The 25,221-nt window shown below is 43.8% G+C and overlaps 1 protein-coding gene across 9 annotated transcripts in view; it reads right to left on the reverse strand.

The window, feature by feature from the left end:
* Positions 1 to 24,173: 24,173 nt before the first annotated feature.
* Positions 24,174 to 25,221, reverse strand: part of CYP19A1 (cytochrome P450 family 19 subfamily A member 1) — a 47,732-nt gene continuing 46,684 nt past the window's right edge. For all 9 annotated transcript variants that reach the window (XM_073877003.1, XM_073877001.1, XM_073876999.1 and 6 more), the window contains one exon: positions 24,174 to 25,162. In XM_073877003.1, coding sequence (XP_073733104.1) covers positions 24,914 to 25,162 — 249 coding nt within the window. In that variant the 3' untranslated portion in view covers positions 24,174 to 24,913. The remainder of the gene's footprint in view (positions 25,163 to 25,221) is intronic.

Below are 25,221 nucleotides of genomic sequence, written 5' to 3' on the forward strand. Positions count from 1 at the left end.
AGAGGACACTTGCAGATGATTCTCTTTCCCTCAGCTATTGAGTTTTCCCAGTCGAAGCCCCAAGCATAATGGGACAGAGATCAGCCATCGTCATGTTGTCCTGTCTGAGTTACTGATCCACATAATCCGAGAGCGTAATATTGTTTTGTATCATTAAGTTGTGGGTTTTTTTTTTTTTTTATACAGCAACAAGAACTGAAACAGTCTTCCTAGGGGCATTTGCCTTGATCCCGAGAGAAATCTGAGGGAAGTGGAGGGGCTTTGGAGGCTCATTACCTGCTGTTCTCCACATTGCAGAGAGGAGCCCAGAACCCACAGGGGACAGAATTAAGCTGGAAGCTGGCACAATGCCCTGACACCTGGCAAAGGTCAGGGAAGCTTCTTTCTATGGCTGATGTGTTCTGTTATCTTGGAAGCACCAAGAGAGTGCTTTCCAAGAAGTTTACTGGGATTGGGGCCCACATTGGGATGTCCCTTAAAGGATAGTGCCAAAGGTTTCTGAAAGTCCCAAATCCTTTTGGCTTTACCCTCAAAATGTGTCCAGAACCTGACTATATTTTACCATATCCAGTTACCACCCTGTTCCAACCTACCATCATGTCTTTGAATTGCTGCAATTGGCTCCTAGGTGATCGCCCTGCTTCTCCCCTGCCTCATTACATTTCATGCCCACAAAGCAGGCAGAGTGGGTCTTACAAGAGAGAAGTCAAGTCGTGTCATTGGTCTGCTCAGAACTACCTCCCTCAGTGTAGAAGGCCCTATTTGATCTGTACCTTCCAGCTTCATCTCTGACATGCTTGTCCTTCTCCACTCTTGTCTAGCCACAATGGCCTCCTGTTGTTTCCCAGGCTTGCCAAGTACCCTCTCACCTTCCATTCTGAATGCTCTTCCCCAAGTTAGCTCCAGGTTTTACACAAATGCGCCCCAGCTGAGGCCTTCCCTGAGCACACTAAGGAAATCTCTAATAATAATAAGCTGTAAATAAGCTGTACCCACCACCCCACCCCTGGCTTTCCAAATTCTTTTTCTCTTTTTGAGTTTTCTCTACAGAACTTATTTCTATCTAACATACTATATATGTTGCTTATGTTTAGCATCCAGTCACTCCCACTGGAATTTCAGCTCAATGAGAGTAGGGCTTTTTACCTGTTATATTCATCCTAGAACAGTGCCTGACATGGAACAGTCCTCAATAAATATTTGTTGAATGGATAAAATAGCTGACCTCTCTTTAGCATCCGTCTTCTGGCGCTGGACAGCGCCACCTGGAGATCTTGCCAGTACCTGAGAGTATTCATTTAGATGCACATCCTCACATCCTAGGATTTAGGATCAGGCCTTCCAGGGTGCTCTGTACACAGTAGGGCTGATTGTCTTAGTTGGGTTTAAATCCCAGTTCCACTTCACTTCCCAACCAGAAAGGGGGAGGTAACATTTCCCACTTCATGAGGTTGTCACAAAGAGTGAAAATGCTAAGTCCTAGGTATGTCTGGCAGAGAGCAAATATTCAATAAATGCCAGGCAGTAGTATTCCCACCCCTAGCTACTTTTTCTCTTGGAAATCCTATATTCACCTTCATTCATGTGGTTAAGAACGGTAGAGTATTTACTTCTCGCTTTGGTAAACTAACAAGAACTTGACTTGTTTTTAGATTGGGTTTATTTTCACCTAGTGTGGGTTACAATGCCTCTTTATGTCAAGGCAAAATAATTGTAATAATAGTGTTCCTTTGGTCCCAAAACCCAAAAGCTGTGAGCATTTCCTCACTGTATCCTCCACCAGGAGCTGCAGAGTCAATGGACAATGGACAATGACATTGAAAATAGTTGCCATTGGTCCCATGCTAAGGGCAGAGATGGTGCGAAAGTTTTAATATATATCACCTTGCTTCATTTGCATAATCCCTCTCGCCACAAGAAGGGTGGATACTGTGGTATTAGCCATATTTTAAGCAGGAAGAAATGAAACAGGGAATTTAAATAATTTGTCAAGGTCACAGATCTAGGAAACGGTCAGAGAAAGACTTAAACCCCTAATTCTTCAGGATTTATGCCTCCCAGTCAGACCCCTTTTTTTTTCTTTTTCCAGGCCCCTGAGTCACTAGGCAGCTTGAGAGGGTGCCCTGGCTTTGCCAGAATCCATCCCCTCTCACTGTTAATTGCTTTCGGTTTGGCCAGAGTTCATTCCAAGGTACAGCCAGCCTTCCGCTCTCCTTGCCAGCCCTGTCCAGGAAGCAGAGCACAAGGCCAAACCTGGGGCCCTGGCCTCACACCTGCCCATTGAGGGTCACCTTGCCTCCTGCTGGCAAATTTCAGTAGAGCAAAGAGTGGATGGATCTTCCTCAGGAAATCCTGGGGCCACAAATCTGAACCTCTTTCCCACAGGTTAGAGAATGAAAAAAAAAAAAAGGAAAATCATGATTCTCATGCAAACGTGAAGTGACCACATGTCAAAGATTTTATTTAAGTCATTAACTGAATGAGGGAACTGGTTAGATATTGTAATTGGTTCAAAGGAGAAGTCAAAAGAATGCTTGATTTGTAAGGGATTAAGGAATGTTGAAGTAACTTTATATGTGGACTTGAAACTTGCTTTATTATGTTTTGCGGAGAGATTGCAGAGTTTATTTCCATGTCTTTAGACAAGAAATCTTTGCACTGCTATCCCCTGTATGCAATTTTCAGAGTTGTAAAATAACTCAATAGCATCAGATAATTTGCAAAGGCTCCAGCATCCCGCTGAAAGGCTCTCCAGTAATCTCCTTTGCTTATTCCAAAGTCTTACATTTTTCCTTGCATTTGAATGATTGTCCTTGGGTTATCTTCCCTATTTGTGGTTTCTGGGGGAGAGTTTTCCTTCTCTTTCTTGGGAAGCCTTACACTGTGGGCTTTGGAACCAGGCAGAACTCAGGTTCCAATCCCCGTTTTGCGTTTACGAGGCATGTGGCCCCATTGAAATCACTTAATCCTGGAGTTTCCCTCACATGGTAGGTGTGAGGGTCAAAGTGCTTGGCACGTTTCCAAATTTAACCTACTCAACTTATCATCACTTCTATGGTATAGATATGGAAACTGAGGCACTGGGTGTTTAAGGCACTGACCTAAGGTCAGACTATTGGGTGGTGCAGTGGAGCTCGCATTCAAACCCGGGCAGTTTGGCTCTGCTGGCACACTCAGGCAGCACTCATGGGATGGCAAGCGCCATGGCACTGCTTAGCTTCTCCAGGGCAACCAGGCCGGGATCTCTGGGTGAGTTGGGTGACGACCCTAAGAAGCCAGCTGCTGGGGTGGTGGCCACTCCTCACTCCCTGGTCACCTTCTACACCTGTTTGGCACCAAGATGGGGTGCCATTGGGGCTACTACTCTCCTTGGGACCTGCTGTGTCAAGACCCCAGGATCTGCTTGTGTTGTTGATTGTTTTGATATTTTATTGAGATCTAATATATTTATAGAAAAATGCACAGCTCCATGAATTTTCAGAGGGAACGCCTATGCGTGTAAGCATGTAAGGACATGGCCAGCCCCCCAGAAATGAACTCATGCCCCCTTCTGGTCACTGCCCTCAAGGGGAGGCACTGTCCTGTCACCACAGTTTTACCTGTCTTGGATCTTTATGTAAAGATATTTGGGTCTGGCTTTTTCTGTTCAACATTCTGCTGATGAGTTTCATCCATTTTGTTGTATGTAGCTGTGGTTTATTCATTCTTGTTGCTCTGTGACAATACAACTCATTTTATCCATTCTATAATCTATAGACATTTTGATAGTTTCCAATTTATGGCTTCTGCACATACCTTTTGGCCCACAGAGATACAAATTTTTGTGGGGTCTGCTTAGTTTATAAAAGTCACATTGTGAGTTGGTTGGTCCTGACATTTCTTTAACAGATGGGCCAGTCTGCTTCTCCTTTGCCACAGTCATCAATTTGGCTTTTGTGCCTTTTCTTCCTTCAGGTCAAGTGTGCTGGCCCGCCTGCAGGCCTCTTCGACATGTGCTGAGCAAGGCCAATGGCAGCCCTGCTGTATTTTGAACATATGGGGCGGCTAGCTCCTCATATACATCCTGGTTCGTGGGAGGTGGGGAGGGAGGGGTGGATGGGTGGGGGGCTCCTGGGACATCAGTGATCTGAGGCCAGCTCACAATCACAAGGGGACCTGGTGACTCAGCCGTGGAACTGGCTGACCCCAGGAACTTCTCCCCTCAGGTGCCTAACTGTTTCTGCAGGGATGGTGATGTCTACTTCCCCCTTTTTATTTCTTGATGAGAAACCTATTGCTATTTGTCTTCCCTCCCCCTCACCCCTGAAATGCATACAAAGGAACTCCTCACCTAACCTGTGCTTTTTAGCACACGCACACCTCCAGTGGCCTTCTCTTCTCCCTGTTCTCTGACTCATTGGGAGGTGGCCCTGGGCCATGTGTATTTTCACCCACTTTTCTTTCTTTCTTCGGAGGAGCCCAGACCCTGTCTTTCTCAGCGGTGTTTTGACTATTGCTGTTTCTGCTTCCTCCCTTTTCCCTCAGGCCTCATTAGCCACTTCCTTACCTGTAAATAAGGTTTTTTTGGGGGGGTTGGCGCCCTCCTTTCCCCAAAGTGCTCTAATCTTTGACCAGTGCTTCCTGTCAGCAGTGCAGCAAGCCCACACCCCTGGATGGAGCAGGCCAGGTCAAAGATTTATATGGTGACTCAGTAAAATATGAGTATAAATAGAATATGAGAAACAACCAAAAAGAAAAACACAAATCTGCTGGCCACTGTGGACAAAACAGCAGATTGACCATCAGATCTGGTACTGAGCTTCCTTATAACAAGAACAGTAAAAGAAATCAGAGATTATAGAATTACTGTTAAGATAATAGAAAAAAGATAACAATAGAAAAAAGACAGTAATTGTGATGTTTTTGAAGAAGTTTCTTATTCATTATTCTATTTCCTAAACACCTGGCCTAGGGCTTCATGCATAGTTCATGCTCAGTAAGTATTTAAGACATAAGCTAATAAAGTAAAACCACTATTAAGTGCTGGCTGATACACCTGAGTCCTTACTATGTGGCAGGCAAATTCTCATCTGTGCTAGTCAACAACCTCAATAGGTGGGCACTGTGGTTCCCTTCATTTCCTTTTTTTTCCCTCCTTTCTTTCTTTTTCTTCCCCCTTCATTTTCTTTTTTTAAAATTTTTATTGTTATGTTAATCACCATATATTACATCATTGGTTTTTGAACCCCCTTCATTTTCAAATGTGGAAGCCAAGTGTCCAGAGTTACTCCCCAAGGTCACAGCTCTTCTATGGTCTGGTGATGATTTAAAATCAAGTGCCCTGTCTGGAGCCAGCCAGCGTAAGCACTGAAGAATCTGAAATGACAGAGCAAATGAACATTTATGAATGTTTTCATTTTACTAGACAGTAAAACCAATCATACTGGTTTTTTACTGCCGGTCCCTGGCTGGGAGCCCAATTTGGTGAGAGACCCTGCTGGAAACCAAGGCAGGCCGCCCTCCCCTCTGCGGGAAGCTGCCAAACTTCAAAGCTGACAAATCTTTTCCATGTCTGCCCCCTGCTGGCAGATGTGAGGACCATAGGGCATTCCCCCAGCCGATTGCGGGAGGTCTTTTATCAAAGTGAGGCCCTGGGCCCTCTGAGTGGCCCTCCTGCCGGTTTGTGGGGGAGGGGGTGTACTACCCAAACCTCAAACTGGGACCTGTGTTCTGACAAATGAAATGTCTTTCTGTAGGCTGTTTAAAAATGGTCGCTGTCCTGGCAAGTCTAGTCAGCCTGGTCTCTTGACACAGGGTGGAGGTGGCATGGAGGAGATAAAGGTCAATTTTAAAAGTGTTAGATCAAGAGTCAGGAGACCTGAGTTCTAGTCCCAGGAGGGCCCACGCACCAGAGTGGCAGGTGTCCTCTCTGGAGCTGTTCCCTCATTTGCAAAATGAGACATTATTTTATATGACTTGAATGGGCCTTCAGTCTAAACCTTGACCTTTAAACTAAGTCTTTTAAAGATCTCCCTCAGTTGGGTGTCCTTGGACTTCACCTCCTCACCCTAAACTCCTTCCCCAAACTGTATTCCCCCTCTCGGGCCTGCTGACCTACATCCCTCTGTGGCCGGCTAACTTGCTTCTCCCTAGATGCCCCACATTTCTCCCCACCCTAAGCTAGGTCTTGGCACCTTTGTTTGGGGTTTCCAGGCTCACACTAACTGAAAATGGGAATCTTACGGTTTAGAAAGTAAACTGGGCTGTACTTCTTGGCATTTGGGCCAGTTTGACTCCACCCATTGGCAAGACCAAACTCAGGATGTAGAGAGAGAAGCAGCTGAAACCAGCAGCTTATATGGGATTTTCTTGGGCACTAAAGATGGAGTCTGAGGTAATAACAAACCTTTGCACAGTGTGATAATGTACAAAGCATCCTGTGAGTCACAGAACAACTCTGTGAGGAAGGCATTTCTATCACCCACATATGTATGAGGGAATTGAGCCCAGAGATCCACAAGGTCCACAGTCACTTAGCCAGCATGTGGCTGGGCTGGGACCCAGGGTCAGGTCCATATCAGGGTCAGGACTTTTCCATCAGAAATGAGTTCCAGCACTGGTCATTCATTCCAGAAGAAGGTAGTGTCAGGCAAGACAAGCCCTCTCACCCCTTCTTTCTGATGGGAGCATCTCTTCTTCGGGAACAGTTCTGCCCCTGGATTTCTTACATATGGCTGGATGTCCCTTGCTCAGTCTTCTGGTATAGATCCTAGTCGAAGATAGCACTGGCTTGTTCTGCACTGACCAGACTGTACCCATGTGTGGTGTATTTGGACACTCTTATCTTCCCTGAACCCCAGTTTCCTTGACTATAAGGTGGGGATGGTAATACCCACCACAGAGGTATAGCAAAGAATAAAAACAGGATGTGTGAGAATCGCCAAGCATTAGCACTTGTGGGGGAGGGAGGTAGAAGAATTTACCTGCCATCTCCCTTCTGTCTCCTGTTTGGCCCCTGTACTTCCAGGTTGGGTCACTGATCCTTTCCAGCAGCTTCTGGGGAAGCCAGACCCCAGACCTTAAGCACAGTGCTTCCAAGGATCCAGAAGCAGTGAAAGGGGCCAGAGCCCCCTGGGTCAGGTTGGATGGGACCTGGGTGCATGGCTGTTGAGGCTCCAGCTATGGCAGGCATGGTTTGGGGGAAAGCTAAGACAGCCAGGGGGTATCAAGAGATGAGGGGATGATGACTGCTGGCACTTTCCGTTTGAGCAAATGGTTCAGGTTCTGGGAAAAGCTGGGGCCAAGGAAATCTAGAGAGACACATAAAGTTGTTGTGGTCCAGTGGTGGCTACCTTAGGAGCCCAGAGATCCGTGAGAGAAATGTGGGGGCTGGAGTTCCCGTGGGGCAGGGCTAGGAGTTAGAACCAGGCAGATGTGGCTATTGCTATGAATATGACCTCATGTTCAACCCTGGTGGTATCTGGGGGGAAATAAGAGTTTCCAAAGGATTTTTGTTATTTACTTTGGAGCAGACATAATATACACATTTATTCAACCCCAGATAGGGTCTAAAGCAGAGCTTCTGTGGCGAAGGACAAATTATTTTTCTTGATTTTCAGCCCATCATGGACTGACACCTAAAATATTCAATAAAATAAAATACTAGAAAATGGGGGCGCCTGGGTGGCTCAGTCAGTTGGGCGTCTGCCTTCGGCTCGGGTCATGATCCCAGGGTCCTGAGATCGAGCCCCGCATCGGGCTCCCTGCTCAGCCGGGAGCCTGCTTCTCCCTCTCCCACTCCCCCTGCTTGTGTTTGCTCTCTCTCTCTGTGTCAAATAAGTAAATAAGATCTTAAAAAAAAAAAAGAAAATGAAATGAAAAATACCTAAACCAGCCCCTACTCTCTTCAGTGAGATGAGTCTTCTGATCACGTACTTGAATGATGTGACTGCGTCACATTGCTATAAAATTTCTAAATGCTGACTCTCCATATCTGCATTTATCTCACCATGAGCCCCAGTTTGTGAATTCTGATTTTTGGATTCTCTGGAGATGAAATCAATCTTCATAATTACAATAGAGATAGTACATTTTAATAAATGGACAGTTTCCATAAGGAGCCAAAAGGAAAATTCATAGCACTTAATTTGTCACCACCACATTTTACCCAAAGACAGTCACATTAAAGAAACATTTATGTATGCCAGTGGCCCTGTGCTCTGATTCCTGGTGTTGTTTCTCAGCATCATCAGAAGTATTGTTTTCCTACTTTAAACTTGAACATATTTACGATACCAGATACTAAGAAGTAGAGGAACAATAGCACACTACTACATTTTAATAAAACTCTACCACACTTAGCGTAAAACGAAATCCTTATTGTGGCATTGAGAAAAACATGTCCAGAAATGGGAACAGGCAGGGGCTGGCCCTCCTGGGACAGGACAGGACTGGACAGTGACAAACTCTGTGCCTATCTTTTCTGGTTTTCTGGTTATTTTCAGCTTTTGATCTTAGTAACTGAATTTAACGTGTTTCTATTTTGATTTCAGCTACTAAGCTAATGACACTTTGTTCGATTGAAAAATAAAAGTTAGGTACACTAGTAATCTGGTTTCAAAATTATCCTCTTGTTAGGAAATATCCTGAAAATATTAAAAAAATAGACAGTACTAAGCCCCTAAGGGAGATATAATTTACAGGAATGATGCTGTTTCTCAATAGACATTTGGAACTTCTATATTCAGCTTGGGGATCATACTGTTGTTCTAATGATGCTGTTACTGCTCAGAACATTTTTAGAATGACTTTTTTAGAATTGTGTTCAGAGGACAATACCCTTGGTATTGACTATACTTTAATAAATTTTTCATTATGATGTCTAATAACTTGAGATTTAGGAAATAATTCAAATGGAATCTTCTAGAAACATAAGCTAACAATAGAATTTTAGGGTCACCCTCAGCTTATGTCCATTCAGATATAGATAAGAGAACCTGTGGAAAATTGTGTGGAACAAATAATTAGAAAAACATAATTTTCAAAATCTATCCAAGACCTCTGAGGATAACCGTGTTTTCAAATAATGTAATTTTTACTCTTTTATGCTTGGGCAGCACTATCGTTTCGGGTGTAGCTTCCACATGCTTGTCTATGTCTTGCAGACGGCTCAGAGATCTAGAAGTCCAAGCTCGCCTGCCAAGCCTGAGGTATACACTGCTTCCAAGGGCCCCAGGGTTAATCTATGTTTGCCAGCACTTTTTTTTTTTAATCGCTCCTTTGCCCCATCACACAAACTACTTTCGTCCTCCCATCTGCTTCCCTGTATGCAGAGTGTCTTCTACGTTCTTCATCCCCTACCTTCCAGCTTCACTGAGTTAATTTCCCAACCATGGTCATGCCACATCTGATGCCGAGGCAAAGGTTCAAATCAGATAGGTAAACCTCTTGCTATTGAAGAAGAAGCTGATGTTTGTGTTTGTTTTACTGGAATTCCATAGACCAGATACCAACGCCCATCAACAGATGAATGGATAAACAAGATGTGATATATATCCGTGCAATGGAGTACTGAATATTCAGCCTTAAAAAGGAAAGAAATTTTGACACATGCTACAGCATGGATGAATCTTGAGGACCTTATGCTAGGTGAAATAAGCCAGTCACAAAAGGACAAATACTGTAGGATTCCATTTATATGAGGTACCTAGAATAGTCCAGTGCATAGAGACAGAAAGTAGAATGTTGGTTGCTGGGGGCTGTGGAGCTCAGGACATGGGAAGTTATTGTGAAATCTGTACAGGGTTTCAGTTTTGCAAGATGAAAGGGTTCTGGAGATGGATGGTGGTGATGGTTGCATAACAACGTGAATACACTTAATACCACTGAGCTCTACACTCAAAGATGATTCAGATGGTAAATCTTGTGTTATGTGTACTTTATGATGATAGTATTTTTGAAAAAGGAAAAAGAGAAAAAGAAAAGGAGGTTTTCAGTTCGTGTCTCCCCCATCTGTGCATCTCATGACTGTTTTTACTACAAGCTTGATGCCAGGCCCTTAGAAACGCAGAATGACTTGAAAACTTCAAGTGCCAATTCATTTCCTCCAATTTTCTCCATAATGAATAGAACTATAGTTCATGGCAAAAAGAAAAGCGACTTGAATATGGGCCAAGTAGACCAAGTCTGGCTCACATCCAGACCTTGGTGGAATGAAGTGTTGAAGCACTCAGCTGCATTCATCAATGGGAAAAAAATGTCTTTTGCCATTTCTGTGTCACTGTTCACAGCCAGGCGAAGGCACAGTCTCCTTTATGCTTCAGGGAGACAGGGCCAGGGCCAGGCTGGGAGCAGAGGACAGGCAGGCCTCTGCACCAGGAGGTGGCCTTGAAAGCTGCATGAAATTTAGATCCCATCCTTGGATGGCAGTACCATTGCAGAGGTGATGAATAGCCTTCCCTGCTAGGCAGAGGGTAACCTGCGCCTTCTTGAAGGGACAATGAGAGTTTCATAAGCATGCAGTGGACTGAAAATTGGGAGACTGAGCTGCTTTCTCATCTTGCTGCCCAGGAGCTGTGAGGCCTTAGGCAGAGTTCGTCACCTCTAGGCCTTGAGGATTTATAGATGGTGGATTGTGTCTTCCCCAAAAATGACATTCCATGAATCTATGAAAACAGTAAAAATCATATAACGAATTTCTCCTGAAACCCCGAGATATGATTAATTCCTAAGAAAATACGCAAGTGTTTCATCCTAACGAACTTGTCACTTTTATTTCCATAATCTATAATTGCAAGATCTTTCGAAAGAAGTAGTAGATTAACTTGTGTGTGTGTGTGTGTGTGTGTGTGTGTGTGTGTGTGTGTTTGTGTGTGATTAAAAGAGGGAAGCTGGGACGCCTGGGTGGCTCAGACAGTTGGGCGTCTGCCTTCGGCTCAGGTCATGATCCCAGGGTCCTGGGATCGAGCCCTGTATTGGGCTCCCTGCTTGGTGGGGAACCTGCTTCTCCCTCTCCCTCTGCCTGCTTCTTCCCCTGCTTGCACACTCTCTCTCCCTCAAAAATAAATAAAATCTTTAAAAAAAAATAAAAGAGGGAAGCTTCTTTGATTGCCCTTATGGCCCCTTTTAAATTATCTGAATTCGTGTCATAAATAACAAGAAGCTATGAGAAGTTATCAGCATTGAGTGTACATTTTCTTAAAGCTGAGTAAAAAGCAGGTTGTTCCCTGAGAACTGTTTTTTTTTTTAAGATTTTATTTATTTATTTGAGAGAGAGAGAGAGCACAAGCAGGGGAGGAGGGGCACTCCGTGAAAGCTGTTTCTTGATCTGCTCTCCTTAAATGCTCCTAACCCAAGTGGCCTTACAGGGAACATGCTCATAAAGGCGGCAGAGGGTGCCGAGCAGGATGTGTGTCATCTGGAAACATGAATAGCAACCTAGAAAATTAAAAATATACTAACAGATTGTGGAGAGTGGAGTTTATGAGCTGAAGCAACATTGGACTTCAAAAAAATTAAGATGACCCTATTTGGAGATAAGTGGACCACCACTTCTCTTGGAAATGTCCCTTCTCTGCTCTTGTAGACCAAGTCACAGGTGATCAGCCATGGAGGCAAACCACACCAAGAGGATCAGGGCAGCCAAAGTTCAACCGTAATGGACTCCACAGTAGACACAAGTCATAATAGTCCTAAGTTCTGATTGTTTAGTGATTTGCAGTTTGTAAAAATGTCCTGCCATTGCCATTTGTTCCTGGCCTCCACTGAAGTAAGAATGGCAGGACAGTCTTCTGTGTTCACTAGTGCTCAGCCTTTCCGTGTAGTAGACACAATACTGGACAAGGAGCCAGTGGCCATCTGTGCTCTTCCCCTGCCAACTCTCTGTACATCCATGAGCAAGCCATGAAGCTCCGGGCCTCAGTTTCTACATTGAGCAGAGTGGGGTTGGAGCAAGGGCTCAGCCAGATGGTCTTACAGGTCCTTTAGCTCTGAGAGTCTTTGAGACTCTGATCCACTTTTGGGGGGTCTCAACTGTGAAGCCTGATACTGATGGTTATTTTGAGTGAAGAGGAGAACTGGTTTGCTGATTGAAAGTTCAGGAAATCAGGCCTGGGAGCAAAAAGTTAAAAGGGCAGGGTGGTCTGGGTTGAGGGAGAAGAGCCTTGATTTATAGAATTAGCCAATTTCCATGGTGTAAATACTCCCAGTGAGGCCAATCTCAGGCCACCAACTTGGTGTTTACTGGCTCACACAATTTCTGAAAACTCAGCATTGACCTTTATGAGCTGCAGTGAGCCAGACCCAGCATACCTCTGCTCAATCCCAGCTTTTTACTGTGGTCCCTGTGGTCTAGCTTGGTCTGCTGTCTTAGTCTGCTCAATCTGCCGTAACAAAATACTATAGACTGGATGACATAAGCAACATAAATCCATCTTCTCCCAGTTCTGGAGGCTAGCAGTCCCCGATCAAGGTGTGGTCAAGTCAGTCCCTGGTGAAGACTCTTTCCTTGGCTTGTGGATGGCTGTCTCCTCACTGTGGCCTCATGTGCTGGCAAGACTCTCACTCATCCTACTGTGTTAGAGCCCTAACCTGATGGCTTCATTTAACTTAATTACTTCTGTAAAGGTTCTACCTCCAAATACAGTTACGTTGGGGTTAGGGCTTCAGTACACGGATTTGGGGCCATGGCATCTGCCTACCTCATCAACCCTGTTTCATGCTCTCTCTGATTATGACATTGCAGCAGCACTGCTTGCGAGCCCTCAAGTACTCCAACCTTCATCCCACCCAAAGGCCTTCTCAATGGCTATTCCTTCTATCTAGAGCTTTCTTTTCCAGATCTTGACAAGTTACTCGTTGTCAATCTGGTCTTAACGTCAGTATCTCAGGGCTGATGTTAGGCCTCACCTGACCATCTAACACTAAAATAGAGCCCCTTCCCCCATCCTATCTCATCACTCAGTTTATTTCCTTCACTGTCCTTACCATCATCTGAAATGATCTTTTTTTTTTAAAGATTTTATTTATGTATTTGACACAGAAAGCCACAACGAGAGAGGGAACATAAACGGGGAGTGGGGGAGGGGGAAGCAGGCTTCCCTCGGAGCAGAGAGCCCGACGTGGGGCTCTATCCCAGGACCCTGGGACCATGACCTACGCCGAAAGCAGACCATTAAAGACTGAACCACCCAGGTGCCCCCTGAAATGATCTTGCTTATTATCTGTCAACTTATTTATTTTCTCTTCCAACATATAAGCTGCAAAGGAACAGGCACTTAGGGCAGGGCCTGGCATTGAGCATGTTTGTTGAAGAAAGAAATTAAGAATAGGGCAAGAATAAATTGTTTTTGTTGCAAGATGAAGATGATAAGCATTAGGGAAAAACTTAACTCTGGAGGTTTATAACATCAGTTTCAGAGTTGTGTTTTTTTTTTTTTTTAAGTTGGCATTGTTTTATTTTGATGTGGAGACAAACGTAGATAGACCTCTTAGGACAAGATCGGGACCAGTCTTTTCTTCAAAATGATTTGAGGGGCGCCTAGGTGGCTCAGTTGGTTAAGTTTCTGAGTCTTGATTTTGGCTCAGGTCAGACTCTCAGGCTTGTGAGATCAAGCCCCGGCACGGGCTCCACGCTTAGACTCTCTCCCTCTCCTTCTGCCCCTCACCCCCACAATCTCTCTCTCTGTCAAATAATAAACAAATAAATCTTTAAAAAAGTAAAGTGAACTATTTGAAAGACCACTGAGCCAGGAAGAGGGAGAAGGAGGAAGAAAAAGGAAAGACGCAGTTGACCTGTTCGTTTCCTAAGGGCTGTGGAAAGATGACCACCACAGGAAGAGTGAAGGAAGGAACCAACACTCTGTGAGCACCTTTGCTGAGCCTTATAGACGCGATTCTACTACTACGCAGGGTGTATCTAAGCAAAGGATCCCACGGGCATGTGTTATACCCACCTTTACCAACGGGTCACACTAGACTCTGGGAAGTTAGGCAGCTGGTCCCAGGACACACAGCTCGTAAATTGCAGAGCCAGAACTTAATCCGAGTTTGGTGGAGTTCAGCCTTTGCCTGACTGGACACCTCCCGTGGAGGCATTAAGCTGAAGGGTGGATCTTTTTCAGGGAAAACTCCCTAACCAAAGAAACCACACAAGTGATGATGGCAGATGCCTAATACAAGATTTTGTTGTGTGTGACATATTTGCATAGTTTTACTCCTTGGAAGTAAGGAGTTTGCTGTGGGCATCAGAAGAGTGGAGAAAGCACATTTAACTGATCCCTGTATCAGGAACAGAGTTCCCTGGGGGAGTTTTGTAGTGATTTCTCAGGGCAGGGCAAGAGCCTGTTTGGTGGTTTCCGTGGGCATCACAACTGTGGTGGCGTATAGGAATCATATAGCATACATAGTCTTGGGACAGATGGCTGCCTGGCTTGGGGCTTAGGGTGGGGCACTTTGTGCAATAGAATTAAGTGCAAGGGAAGGCAGGGTTAATTTCCTTCCAGGGGCTTCCCCACAGGGGCTCAGGGGAGTTACAGCCAGGCAGCGAACTCCCGAAGACCTGCCCTTCCAGGGCTGAAGACTCCACAGGCACAGGTACAGAGTGGCAGGAGGGAGGTTGGGTGTAGTGCAGGAGGATAAAAACCTTGTGTGATTGGTGCTTCTCAAACTTCAACATGCAACCAGATCCCCAATATTGCAGCTTGGGGATCTAGCTATAATGCAGATTCGGACTCAGCAGGTCTGAGTGGGGCCTGAGGGGTCTCCCTCCTACCAGGCTCATGGGTGCTGTTGCTGCTGACGCTCCTACACGCTTTGCTCGTCTTGGACCACCTATCTGGGCATCAGAGTGACCTGGGAGAAATGTAGAATCTTAGGCCCTGCCCAGGCCGGTGTAGTCAGGATCCACAGTGTAACAAAATCCCCAGGTCACTCAGATGTAAATTCAAGTTTAGGAAACACTGCTCTAGAAAATATAAACTGCCGGTCATGTCCTGAGAGACTATGTGGATTGAATGATGACCACCCCCCCCACAAAAAAAAAAAACATGTTCACATCCAAAACCCTGGAACTTGTAAATGTGACCTTATTTGGGGGTGAGGGGAAGGGCGTTTGCAGGTGTAATTAAGGATCTTGAGATGAGATCATCCTGGATTACCTGGTGTGCTCTCATCACATGATGTGTCCTTACGAGAGAGGCAGAGGGAGACTTGAGACAGACTGAAGAGGACGAGGCAATGTGACCACAGAGACAGAGATTAGAGTGATGAGGCCACAAGCCAAAGAAGCCAAGAAGAAATTGGAGAGGCACAGAAGGAGTCTCTCTTAGAGCATCCAAAGGAGCATGGCCCAGCTGACACCTTAATTTCAGCCTCTGGCCTTCAGAAGCATGAGAGGATTTATTTCTGATGTTTTAAGCCACCCAGCTTTGGGTAGTTATGGCCCTCCTAGGAAACTGGCTCAGTGAGGAGGGGCGACCCCTCACCAAGGCAAGAGCCTGAGGTGTAAATGGGGAGTAGGCAACTCATCTTCCCCAGTGCTGAATAAAAGGGTCCATGAAGCTGCTGAACCTGTGACCTGTGCCCAGAGTAATTTGGGAAGGTGACGGGGGACTGTAAGAGAAAGAAAAGAGATAACAGAGGTTCGGAAAGCACAAAGGAGTGTGGAAGGAGGATCTGCAGAGGAAGAAGAAAGAGAAGGACGAAAAGCAAATACACACCAGATTCGCTGGAAGAGAACAGCAGGCCCGTGCCGGGGCGTCCCTGAGCACAGTCCTCGGTGCCGGGCCTGACACAGGTGGCGGGGCAGTGAAGGGACTACCAGGGGGATTTGTGTGGAAGGCCCTGCAAAAGATCTATGAGAAGCTGGGATGCCGGCTACTGAATTAGAGACTGGAATGAGACCTAAGAAGGAGAACAGGGAATAATCGTGTTGAAATATGATGAGATGTGCTTTTTTGGATTTATTTGGAAATGAGTTAGGCTTGTAAATATGCACAGTGCTAACTCTTCTGATAACCAGTGGGCATCACATGCGATGATTAAGCACAAAAATACCATATATTCATGATCCTTATGAATTTGGACTGACGATGGAGCTGAGAGGTTCTTCTGAAAGATCACCTCTTTGAGGCTGTGTGTTCCAGGGGGCCAGCTTTTTGGCTTCCATTAGAAAATGTTCAACTCTATACCAGCTCACAGACTTGTGGAATCTCAAATTGCAAGAGGGATGTCAAGGTTCATCTAATCCAACTCCCTAATGAGCAGGAACTCTCTTCCCATAAGCCCTGACCAAGAAGTATACCACGCCCCCGTTTGGCCATGTTTTTCTTGTTTTATTTTTTTTTTAAGATTTATTTATTTATTTATTTATTTATTTATTTATTTATTTATTTCAGGGAGGGAGAGAGAGAGCACCAACAGGGAGGAGGAGCAGAAAGAGAGAGAGAGGCAGACTCCCCGCTGAGCAGGAAGCCTGATGCGGGGCTGGATCCCAGGACCCTGGGATCATGACCTGAGCCAAAGGCAGAGGCTTAACTGACTGAGCCACCCAGGTGCACCGTTTTTCTTGTTTTAAATGTGTAGCCAGTTCATTCACTGTCTCAGGCTGGTTCAGTGGCCCATTTTAGATATAATACCAATTATTTTTATGAATCTAGTAGAACTTGATTCTCTTAGTGGCTCAAATGTTCTTCCACCAATGTTCTATCCACCAAAAATGTGTAGAGTTCATGCTATGTGCCAGACACTAAGATGATTAAAACATGGATGGCTAGAGAAAATATATTGGTCAATATACTTTGACACCTTCATATAGCCAAATGAATATAACTGGTTTGACCCATCACTGGCCAGTGGTTGGAGAGACGGTACAGAGTCACTGTTTTTGGACTTATTCCCATGGTGATCTGGCTGGTCTGAGCTCAGGTAGGGGCAAAGATAGGGGCAAAGATTCATCAGTTTTCTAAGGACATGATTTTCTGTCACCCCATCCCCCAGTTTTAATACCTATACCAATGAAAACTTATAGGCATTATATTTATATTTATATTTGATTTTACAAAGGACCAAATCCCACTTTTAGTCAGTGTAGCATACAGGAAAAAAAAATCATAGATTTTGGGATAAGTTGGATGGTTCAAATTTCTAGGTAAGAGAGCGTGGGTAAATTACTCTTTGAGAATCGGTTTTATCACCTGCAAAATGGGGAATAATTTCTTGCATGGTTGTTGTGACGTTTAAATGAGACAAGCTGGACATGGCAGGCCCTATAATGTTTCTTTCCTCTTCACATTTGCCTCAAGAACCACACGCAAAAATGTGTCAGGCACTCCTGTATTATCATGGGCAGAGAGTTCATTTCTCTTTGCATGTTTTTGATTGTTTCTAGAGCTATATGAACAGTGAAAGCAACAAGCTGCACTTGGGGAGGGTGGTAGGCATGCCAGAGAGAGCATTAATTTCAGGAGGGAAGAGAGGTACTATTGACCGTAGTGATCCATTAGTTTGAGTATGAAACCAAGGCCACGCAGGAAAAAGGATTTGTTTCATTAAATGTATTGGTTTGCCTGCAAGTTCAAATAGGGCATAAAGTGATTATTTGTGAGTGAAATTTGGTCCATGAACACATGTTTCATGCCCCTGCAGCAGTAAGTTAGGGCTACATACAGACATATTAGTGTTTGGGGGCTTGTATTCTGTAGTTGATGTGCGGTGAATGCCCGATGGTCCCTTCAGCAGCCAAATTGCATGTCTGAACTGCAAGTGAAATTGCCTTATTCCCTCAGTTTATTAGAGCCTAGATATAAAGGGGGAAATGGTGTTCTGTTTATGAAGCAAAATAACAAGTTAGAATGAAAGCACTGAAAATGACTAGAAGTCCTCTGGTGTAATCCGCATTTACAGATGGTCCACCGAGGTTCAGATTGGTGAGAGGACACCACAGTCATCTTCAGAAGATGGCCAGCTATGAAGGGAAATTGGGCTGGGTGAAGTCAGACTTGGAGCTGGGATTCTTGGGGGGAATCCTAGATGTGGTCTTTACTGTGTGACATTGGACAAACCCCTTGACCTCCCTGTGCTTCAGTTTCCTCATTAGTGAAATGAAGACTTCTTGCCTGCCTCCCAGAGTGGTTAGATGGGAAGGGGGTACCAAAAAGTGAAAGGGATTGATGTTAGAGATCTTAAGCCATCGGCCCAAGCCAGCCCAAGGATGACTGGTCTGGCTGGCACTGTGTTTTAAGAACATTGAACTTGAATACCTTTAGGTGAGAATGCTCCTTTTTTCACACAAGCTCTACTTAACAGCTGGCCTGATTGTCTGATTTATGTTACCTGCCTGGCTCCTTAAGACATTCTGATTTGAGGGCACCTGGGTGGCTCAGTTGGTTAAGCGACTGCCTTTGGCTCAGGTCATGATCCTGGAGTCCCGGGATCGAGGCCTGCATTGGGCTCCCTGCTCAGCAGGGAGTCTGCTCCTCCTCTGACCCTCTTCCCTCTCGTGCTCTCTGTCTCTCATTCTCTCTTTCTCAAATAAATAAATAAAATCTTAAAAAAAAAAAAAAGAAAAGAAAAAAAAAGACATTCTGATTTGGGACCCCTAACAACCTAGACACTACTGTATAGGTAGAACCAGCTTCCTGTGTGGGTGAAGTAGGTGCTATCATTTTAAGGGGTTCTCAAAGGCACTACCTCCTTTTCCCTCCTCTCTTTCCACAAGCCCAGCTTGCTGATGCCTATAAAGCTTTTGAGAAATCCTCTGGACAAAAAAAAAACCTATGTTGGAAGGGAGAATAACATTTCAAGCCTTAGCTTTGCTTTATCATTTATAACTTAGGTAGATCTAAAAAGCAGATTAGAGGGGTGCCTGGTTGGCTCAGGTGGGTGGGAGTATGCAACTTTTGATCTTGGGGTTGTGAGTTCAAATCCCACGTTAGGTGTAGTGATTACTTAAAAATAAAATCTTAAAAGAAAAGCAGATTGGGTAAAAGCAGACTTAAAAATTTTTTTGAGAGCAGGTTTTGATAAGAGAACCTGAGACACTGACCATGTGTGTTGGGGTATGTGTGGGTATCAGAGAGAAACTCTAGCAAGCAGGTTGCAAAGGAATATAAATGGATGGATTGGGGAATTTTTCTGGACATGGGGATAGTACCTGCTTCATAGTATTGTTGGGAGAATTAAATGAGAAAGTAAAGAACTTAATAGAATAAGAAAGTAAATGCAGGCATTATTGTTTTCTTGGTCTCAAAGAAGAAACACACTTTCACAATAACCTGGAGTGGAAAGGAGGCAAAAGGATGATGTGCTCAGCTTCTTACCCATCCAAGCTTAACTAGGCTAGCAGCGGAAGCCTGTATGCACTGTGTCTGTTTGCGTCTCCTCCAGGCCAAACCCCTGACTATTTGGAAATAATGAGATGAAGGACTGAATAGTCCATTCATATCTGGAATCCTTACCAAATGAAGAAATTGCTTAACAGCTGTTCATCATAGTGGGCTTCTTAGCATTTTCCAATTTGGCCAAAAGAGAGGTGATTTTATGGCCATCATAAGTTGCAGTTTGCCCACCGTGTGTTTATAGTAAATTACTATTTTTTCCTCCACTCTTCTTTTTTTCACAGTGCGCATCTGAAATGAAGTGAAATTGTGCAAAACTAGAAATGTTCCTGGTGGTTAGGGAATAGCCTAATGGCATCTGATAATTTCCTATTGAGGCAGATGTTGGCATCCACACGTTAGATCCCCCACCTTATACTAAGAGAATTTTTATAGCGCTTTCCCATGGACTATCTTTTTTTGTTTTGTTTTGAGAAAGATTCTCCAAATATACCTGTATGTGGGGTGGGTAAGGCAGAATCATCTAGATTTTATGGATGGAGAAACTCATCTATTTCCTGTGTCAGATTCCTTGGGTAAGGAAGCAAGGAATGACAAGTCTCTAAAGGGGTTTACCTAGCATCACAAGGTGGGAGAGCTGGGAAACCGGGACTGACCTCCTCAGTCTTCCAGCAGTGAGTCCTGTTGCAAAGAAGCAGCTTGATGAAGGGGCCAAGGGCTTTGGAAGGAGAGGTGGACTTGAGGGCAAGTGTCCCAAACTCCCTGGGTCTCAGTTCTCATGGATACAGTGTGGGGCTTCCTGGGGCAGTCATACTAATGTGAGAGTTGACATGAAGCTTAAAATGAGAAAATGGCTGTAGAAGTATCTGACACATCTGCCCTCTCTACTGCATTGAGGGTGTCATGAGTCAACGTAACGACTGAGCATCATCATCATTATGCCTATGCCTTTTGAGAGGTTGCCCTGTACCAGACACTGTTCTAAGAGCTTCACATGAATCATCCCTTATAATCCTCACAACAACCTTCTGAAGTAATTATTATCCCCATTGGATTGATGAGAAAACTGAGGTATGGAAAGACTGAACAGTTTGCCCCAACTATGCATTTAAGAAAAGGCTGAGGCTTCCATCAAAAGGAATGAGATCTTGCCATTTGCAACGACGTGGATGGAACTGGAGGGTGTTATGCTGAGTGAAATAAGTCAAGCAGAGAAAGACATGTATCACATGACCTCACTGATATGAGGAATTCTTAATCTCAGGAAACAAACTGAGTGTTACTGGAGTGGTTGGGGGTGGGAGGGATGGGGTGGCTGGGTGATAGACATTGAGGAGGGTATGTGCTATGGCGAGTGCTGTGAATTGTGCAAGACTGTTGAATCACAGATCTGTACCTCTGGAACAAATAACGCAACATATTTTAAGAAAAAAGGAAAAGAAAAAGATAACAGGAGAGGAAGAAAAGGGGAGTATGTCAGAGGGGGAGACGAACCATGAGAGATGATGGACTCTGAAAAACAAACTGAGGGTTCTAGAGGGGAGGGGGGGAGGGGGATGGGTTAGCCTGGTGATGGGTATTGAGGAGGGCACGTTCTGCGTGGAGCACTGGGTGTTATGAACAAACAATGAATCATGGAACACTGCATCAGAAACTAATGATGTAATATATGGTGATTAACATAACAATAAAAAAATTAAAAAAAAAAGCCCAAAGACCAGATATTAGCCAATAAATAAATAAATAAATAAACTCTCAAAAAAAAAAAAAAGAAAAGGCTGAGGCTAGATTTGGCCTCAGTGCCTCCTTATTTATGGAGTAATAGAGCTGAAAGGAACTTAAAAAAACCACTGGGCCACAGGCTCAACCTCCAAGTCTTGTAATTTCAGATCTTCATCCCAAGAAATATTTTACTAATACAGTAGTCCAACTCATCTATGGGGGATACATTCCAAGACCCACAGTGGATGCCTGAAACCGCAGATAGTACTAAACCCTATACATACTGTTTTCTTCCTGTACAGACATCCCTATGCTAAAGTTTAATTTATAAATTAAGCACAGTAAGAGATTAACAACAAAAGCTAGTAATAAGATAGAACAATTGTAACAATAGACTGTAATAAGTTATGTGAAAGTGGTCTCACTCTCAAAAGATCTTACTGTACTGAACTAACCCTTCTTCTTGTGATGACGTGAGATGATAAAATGCCTACGTGGTGAGCAGAAGTGAGGTGAGTGATGCAGGCACTGTGACATAGTGTTAGGCTACTGCTGACCTTCTGATAGTACATCTGAAGGATCATCCTCTCCCTGACCATGGGTCACTGAAACTGCACAGAGTGAAACCTTGGATAAAGGGGGACTACTGTAAATTAAAATACTGAAGTTTGTGAAACATTTGCATTTGGTTATAATTAGAGTGGATTCAAGATTATTCTTATAATTTTTATAATTATATTCTTATACTGATTCCCATTTGTTTTATGCTTTAAAATGCTTTCTTGATAGAAGAGGAAGGGCAGAGTATACCTAATGGGCTGGGCTTGGTGACCAGGTTGACTTGTGTGAATGCATTATGTTTGTTTGGTTGACCTGGTGGAAACAAGGTATGGCCATTGGCTTCCTAGATACAGGCCAACATCTGCAAAAAGCTGCAGAAAAGAAATGAGGGAATTCACCAGGGCAGGCCCTATCTGTTGAGCCCTGGAGAGTTCAGCCTTTGACTTTGCTTTTTGTGAGCTAAGTCCAACTAAAGTACCACAAATTCCATGTCACTCATTACTTTGACAGAATTTAATTTAACAAATCCTTCTTCGAGTATGGGTGAGAGATTCAGTCACAGAGCCCAGCTGGTACAGGAGATTGAGGGTCCAGCTAGTAGTATTCTTTCTAGTGGGGCAATGCCACACACTTATGGGAATATTAGCATCATGAGTGACTAAAGGTGCTATTTAGAAATCAAAGTGACAACTTTCAACTGACATTTCTCAATATGTGGGACATTCTGCATGGGATTATTTTCTACTTGGAAGAAGAAAGAGTGGGCTGTCAAAGAAGGCAGAGGGGGGTGTCCAGTAGGCCTAAAGATAGGAGGGCACAATTATCCTCATGATTTCACAATAATAGAGCCCTTATAATGCATGCATTTCACTGACAATTTCTTTGAAAACTGGTGAAAACCGAATCCACTGGCACATTCAAGATGATAATTAAGTACATAACAGTGAGGCAAAATTCTGAAAACAGGATTTTCAAATATATGTTGATCGGCCTAATGAAAAGTCAATGATATTCCAAATTCTTTAGGCAAAGCCTGTACACACCTATGGGGTTTGTCAGTACAGACCAAGCAAGGTGAAAAGTTGAATGACTGCCCAGATAATTTGATTCCAAGAGTTTGCTTGGATCATTCAAACCAGTATTTCCCCTCTTCCTATCCTTCCCTGCCTCCCACCCCCATCCCTAGCTTTTCCCCAGCATATTTTTATATCTACAATGTCTCTGTATAACTATATAAACCTTCCATTTCACTTTGACTGTGTAGACATAGGCCTCAGCTACATATGTACATACAAAATACAGTAGAATTTCCAAGGGAACTGGTTGGGTGAAGTATACTGATCTGAAACTGTTTTCCTCTACTGTGCAGCTCCAGCCAGAGGCAAAGCAAAGTAAACTTGGATACATTACATCTAAAATCCTGGCCCTTCTTTCCAGGGTCTGAATTATTTGGATGATTGTCCAGACCTGACTGTGGATATCCAGGTACACAGGCATATTTCTGTGTATGTTTAGGCCATATAAATGATCTATATAGTGCCAAGTTCAAATATTTCCTTCTTTACTAATACTTATCCTTGAAATCTTAGAATACCTGCCTCCCTTTTACTTGGATTCTGGGATGAGTTAGAATATCTATGAGCAAGAGTGTTTGTTCAGAGCTATCCTTCCTCCAGAGTAAATATAGGGAGTCAGAATGGGGATTGGGATGGATTACAAAAGAAAGAAAAGAGCTCCTGCTCTCAAGGTGCTTACACTCTCATTTTATACTCAGCTGTTGTCCTATTACCAAACAGTAGGATGAAAAGAATATTCAAATGTTGAGATGGCAGTTGACTCAACAGCCAGCATTTACTTACTTGTAAATGAGTTTTTCAATTTTTAAATGGCATTCAGTAGATACAATCATATTGGCTATATAACACAAGTGGAGTGGTATTTGGAAAATTAACTCATCTACTTGATTCTCTTTTTTTAAAATTTTTTATTATTTATTTATTTATTTTAGAGAGAAAGCACACGAGAGTGGGGCGGGGGGCACAGGGAGAGGGAGAGAGAGAATCTTAAGCAGGCTCCACACCCAGCACAACGGAGCCCAACATGGGGCTCGATCTCACGACCCTGAGATCATGACCTGAGCCGAAACCGAGAGTCAGATGCTTAACTGACTGGGTCACCCAGGTGTCCCATACTTGATTCTCTTTAAAGAACTAATTTACAAGGTATGCATTTTATCCATGGCTATGTATAATGATTCAATAAACTCAATAGCTGTTAAATCTCTAAGGTAACTATTAAATCCGAGGTAGGATAAAAGATGATTGCAGAGCCTCTACCCTGACCATGTTCTCTACTGATCTGTTGCTGTTGACTTTGGCATCACGGAAAGAAAGAGAGGGAGAAACTGTTGAGAAAGAAGATGGAATGGGTTTGAACCTGCTGGGTTGTGGAATTAGATGTAGATGTAGAGGAGTTGTCCTCTCTCAAACCATTGGGGCCATTGTAAGAGTTAATAGATGTCATTATTTAAAGTTATCTCTTGGTTAGCACTAGTGGAGCTAAGCAATGATGCGAACATGAAGAAAAGAATTTTTATTTGAATTTGAAATGCATTGTGTAATTTTTTTTTTCCTATAGCAGATGTGTGGTCCTGATAATATTTTACTCAGGCTATTACTAAGTTACTTTATGTTACCCGAATCTATGTCTATTGTAGTGGAGGTGAGTGGCTGAAGCATAAATTGAGAGACTGGGAAAGGAGAGTCCCCTATTTAACTTTTGCCACAGGCAAGTCACCTGTGGATAATCAAGAGTTAATTGCATAATTCATAGGAAAAGTCAATGTTGAATTTGTAAGCACTTCTCCAAAGAATATGAATGTTGGGGAGCCTACCACTGAAAACTAAATCAAAACACTTTTATTCACATTAGCAGGTATGTTTGGCCCTAAGTACCCAAGCATCAGGCTGACCTTTCCAATGGACTTGAGTGCTTCTGCCCCAGACATTAAAATGCTCTTGGAGCAGGGCAGTGGAGATTTTGTGGGAAGGAGGACCTAAGTTTTGCTGGTGGCCTTTTTCAAAGCATGTTTTGTGGGATTGACCATTTCCCCCTGCAAACTCTTGGCCTCTATTTTCTCTGGAAGTCCGGTTTGGACAAGAACAGATGACCCATGTCTCCTGACTTGCTGACAGTCCATACGAGTCGTGCCTATAAAATGGCACAGGCCACCGAATGTTCACCATGAGGGTGAACGGGTGATTTCCATGTGAACTCCTGATGAGAAATGCTCCAGAGTAGGTACTGATCAGCCTTCTTTAGTGTTCGAGGCACTTTTCTGAATTTCTTGGGATAAAAACCATTTCCAGCAAGTTGCTAGTCTCCTCTGGGTGTAAGGACAAGCCATATTTTTTCCGTAAACTTTCAACACACTCTCCTTGCAATGTCTGCACGTGGAATCGTCTCAGTAGTGTAACCAGGACGACTTTCATCATCACCATGGCGATGTACTTTCCTGCACAGCTGCGGGGCCCAAAACCGAAAGGCTGAAAATACCTGTAAGGAACCTATGAAAACGATCAGACAGTTAGCCAGAGTCATGCAGTCTCTGTTTGATTCACCCTGA

This window comes from Callorhinus ursinus, unplaced genomic scaffold (assembly GCF_003265705.2).
Source record: "Callorhinus ursinus isolate GAN/ISIS: 27379988/994484 unplaced genomic scaffold, GSC_fseal_2.0 scaffold25, whole genome shotgun sequence".
NCBI classification, from domain to species: domain Eukaryota; kingdom Metazoa; phylum Chordata; class Mammalia; order Carnivora; family Otariidae; genus Callorhinus; species Callorhinus ursinus.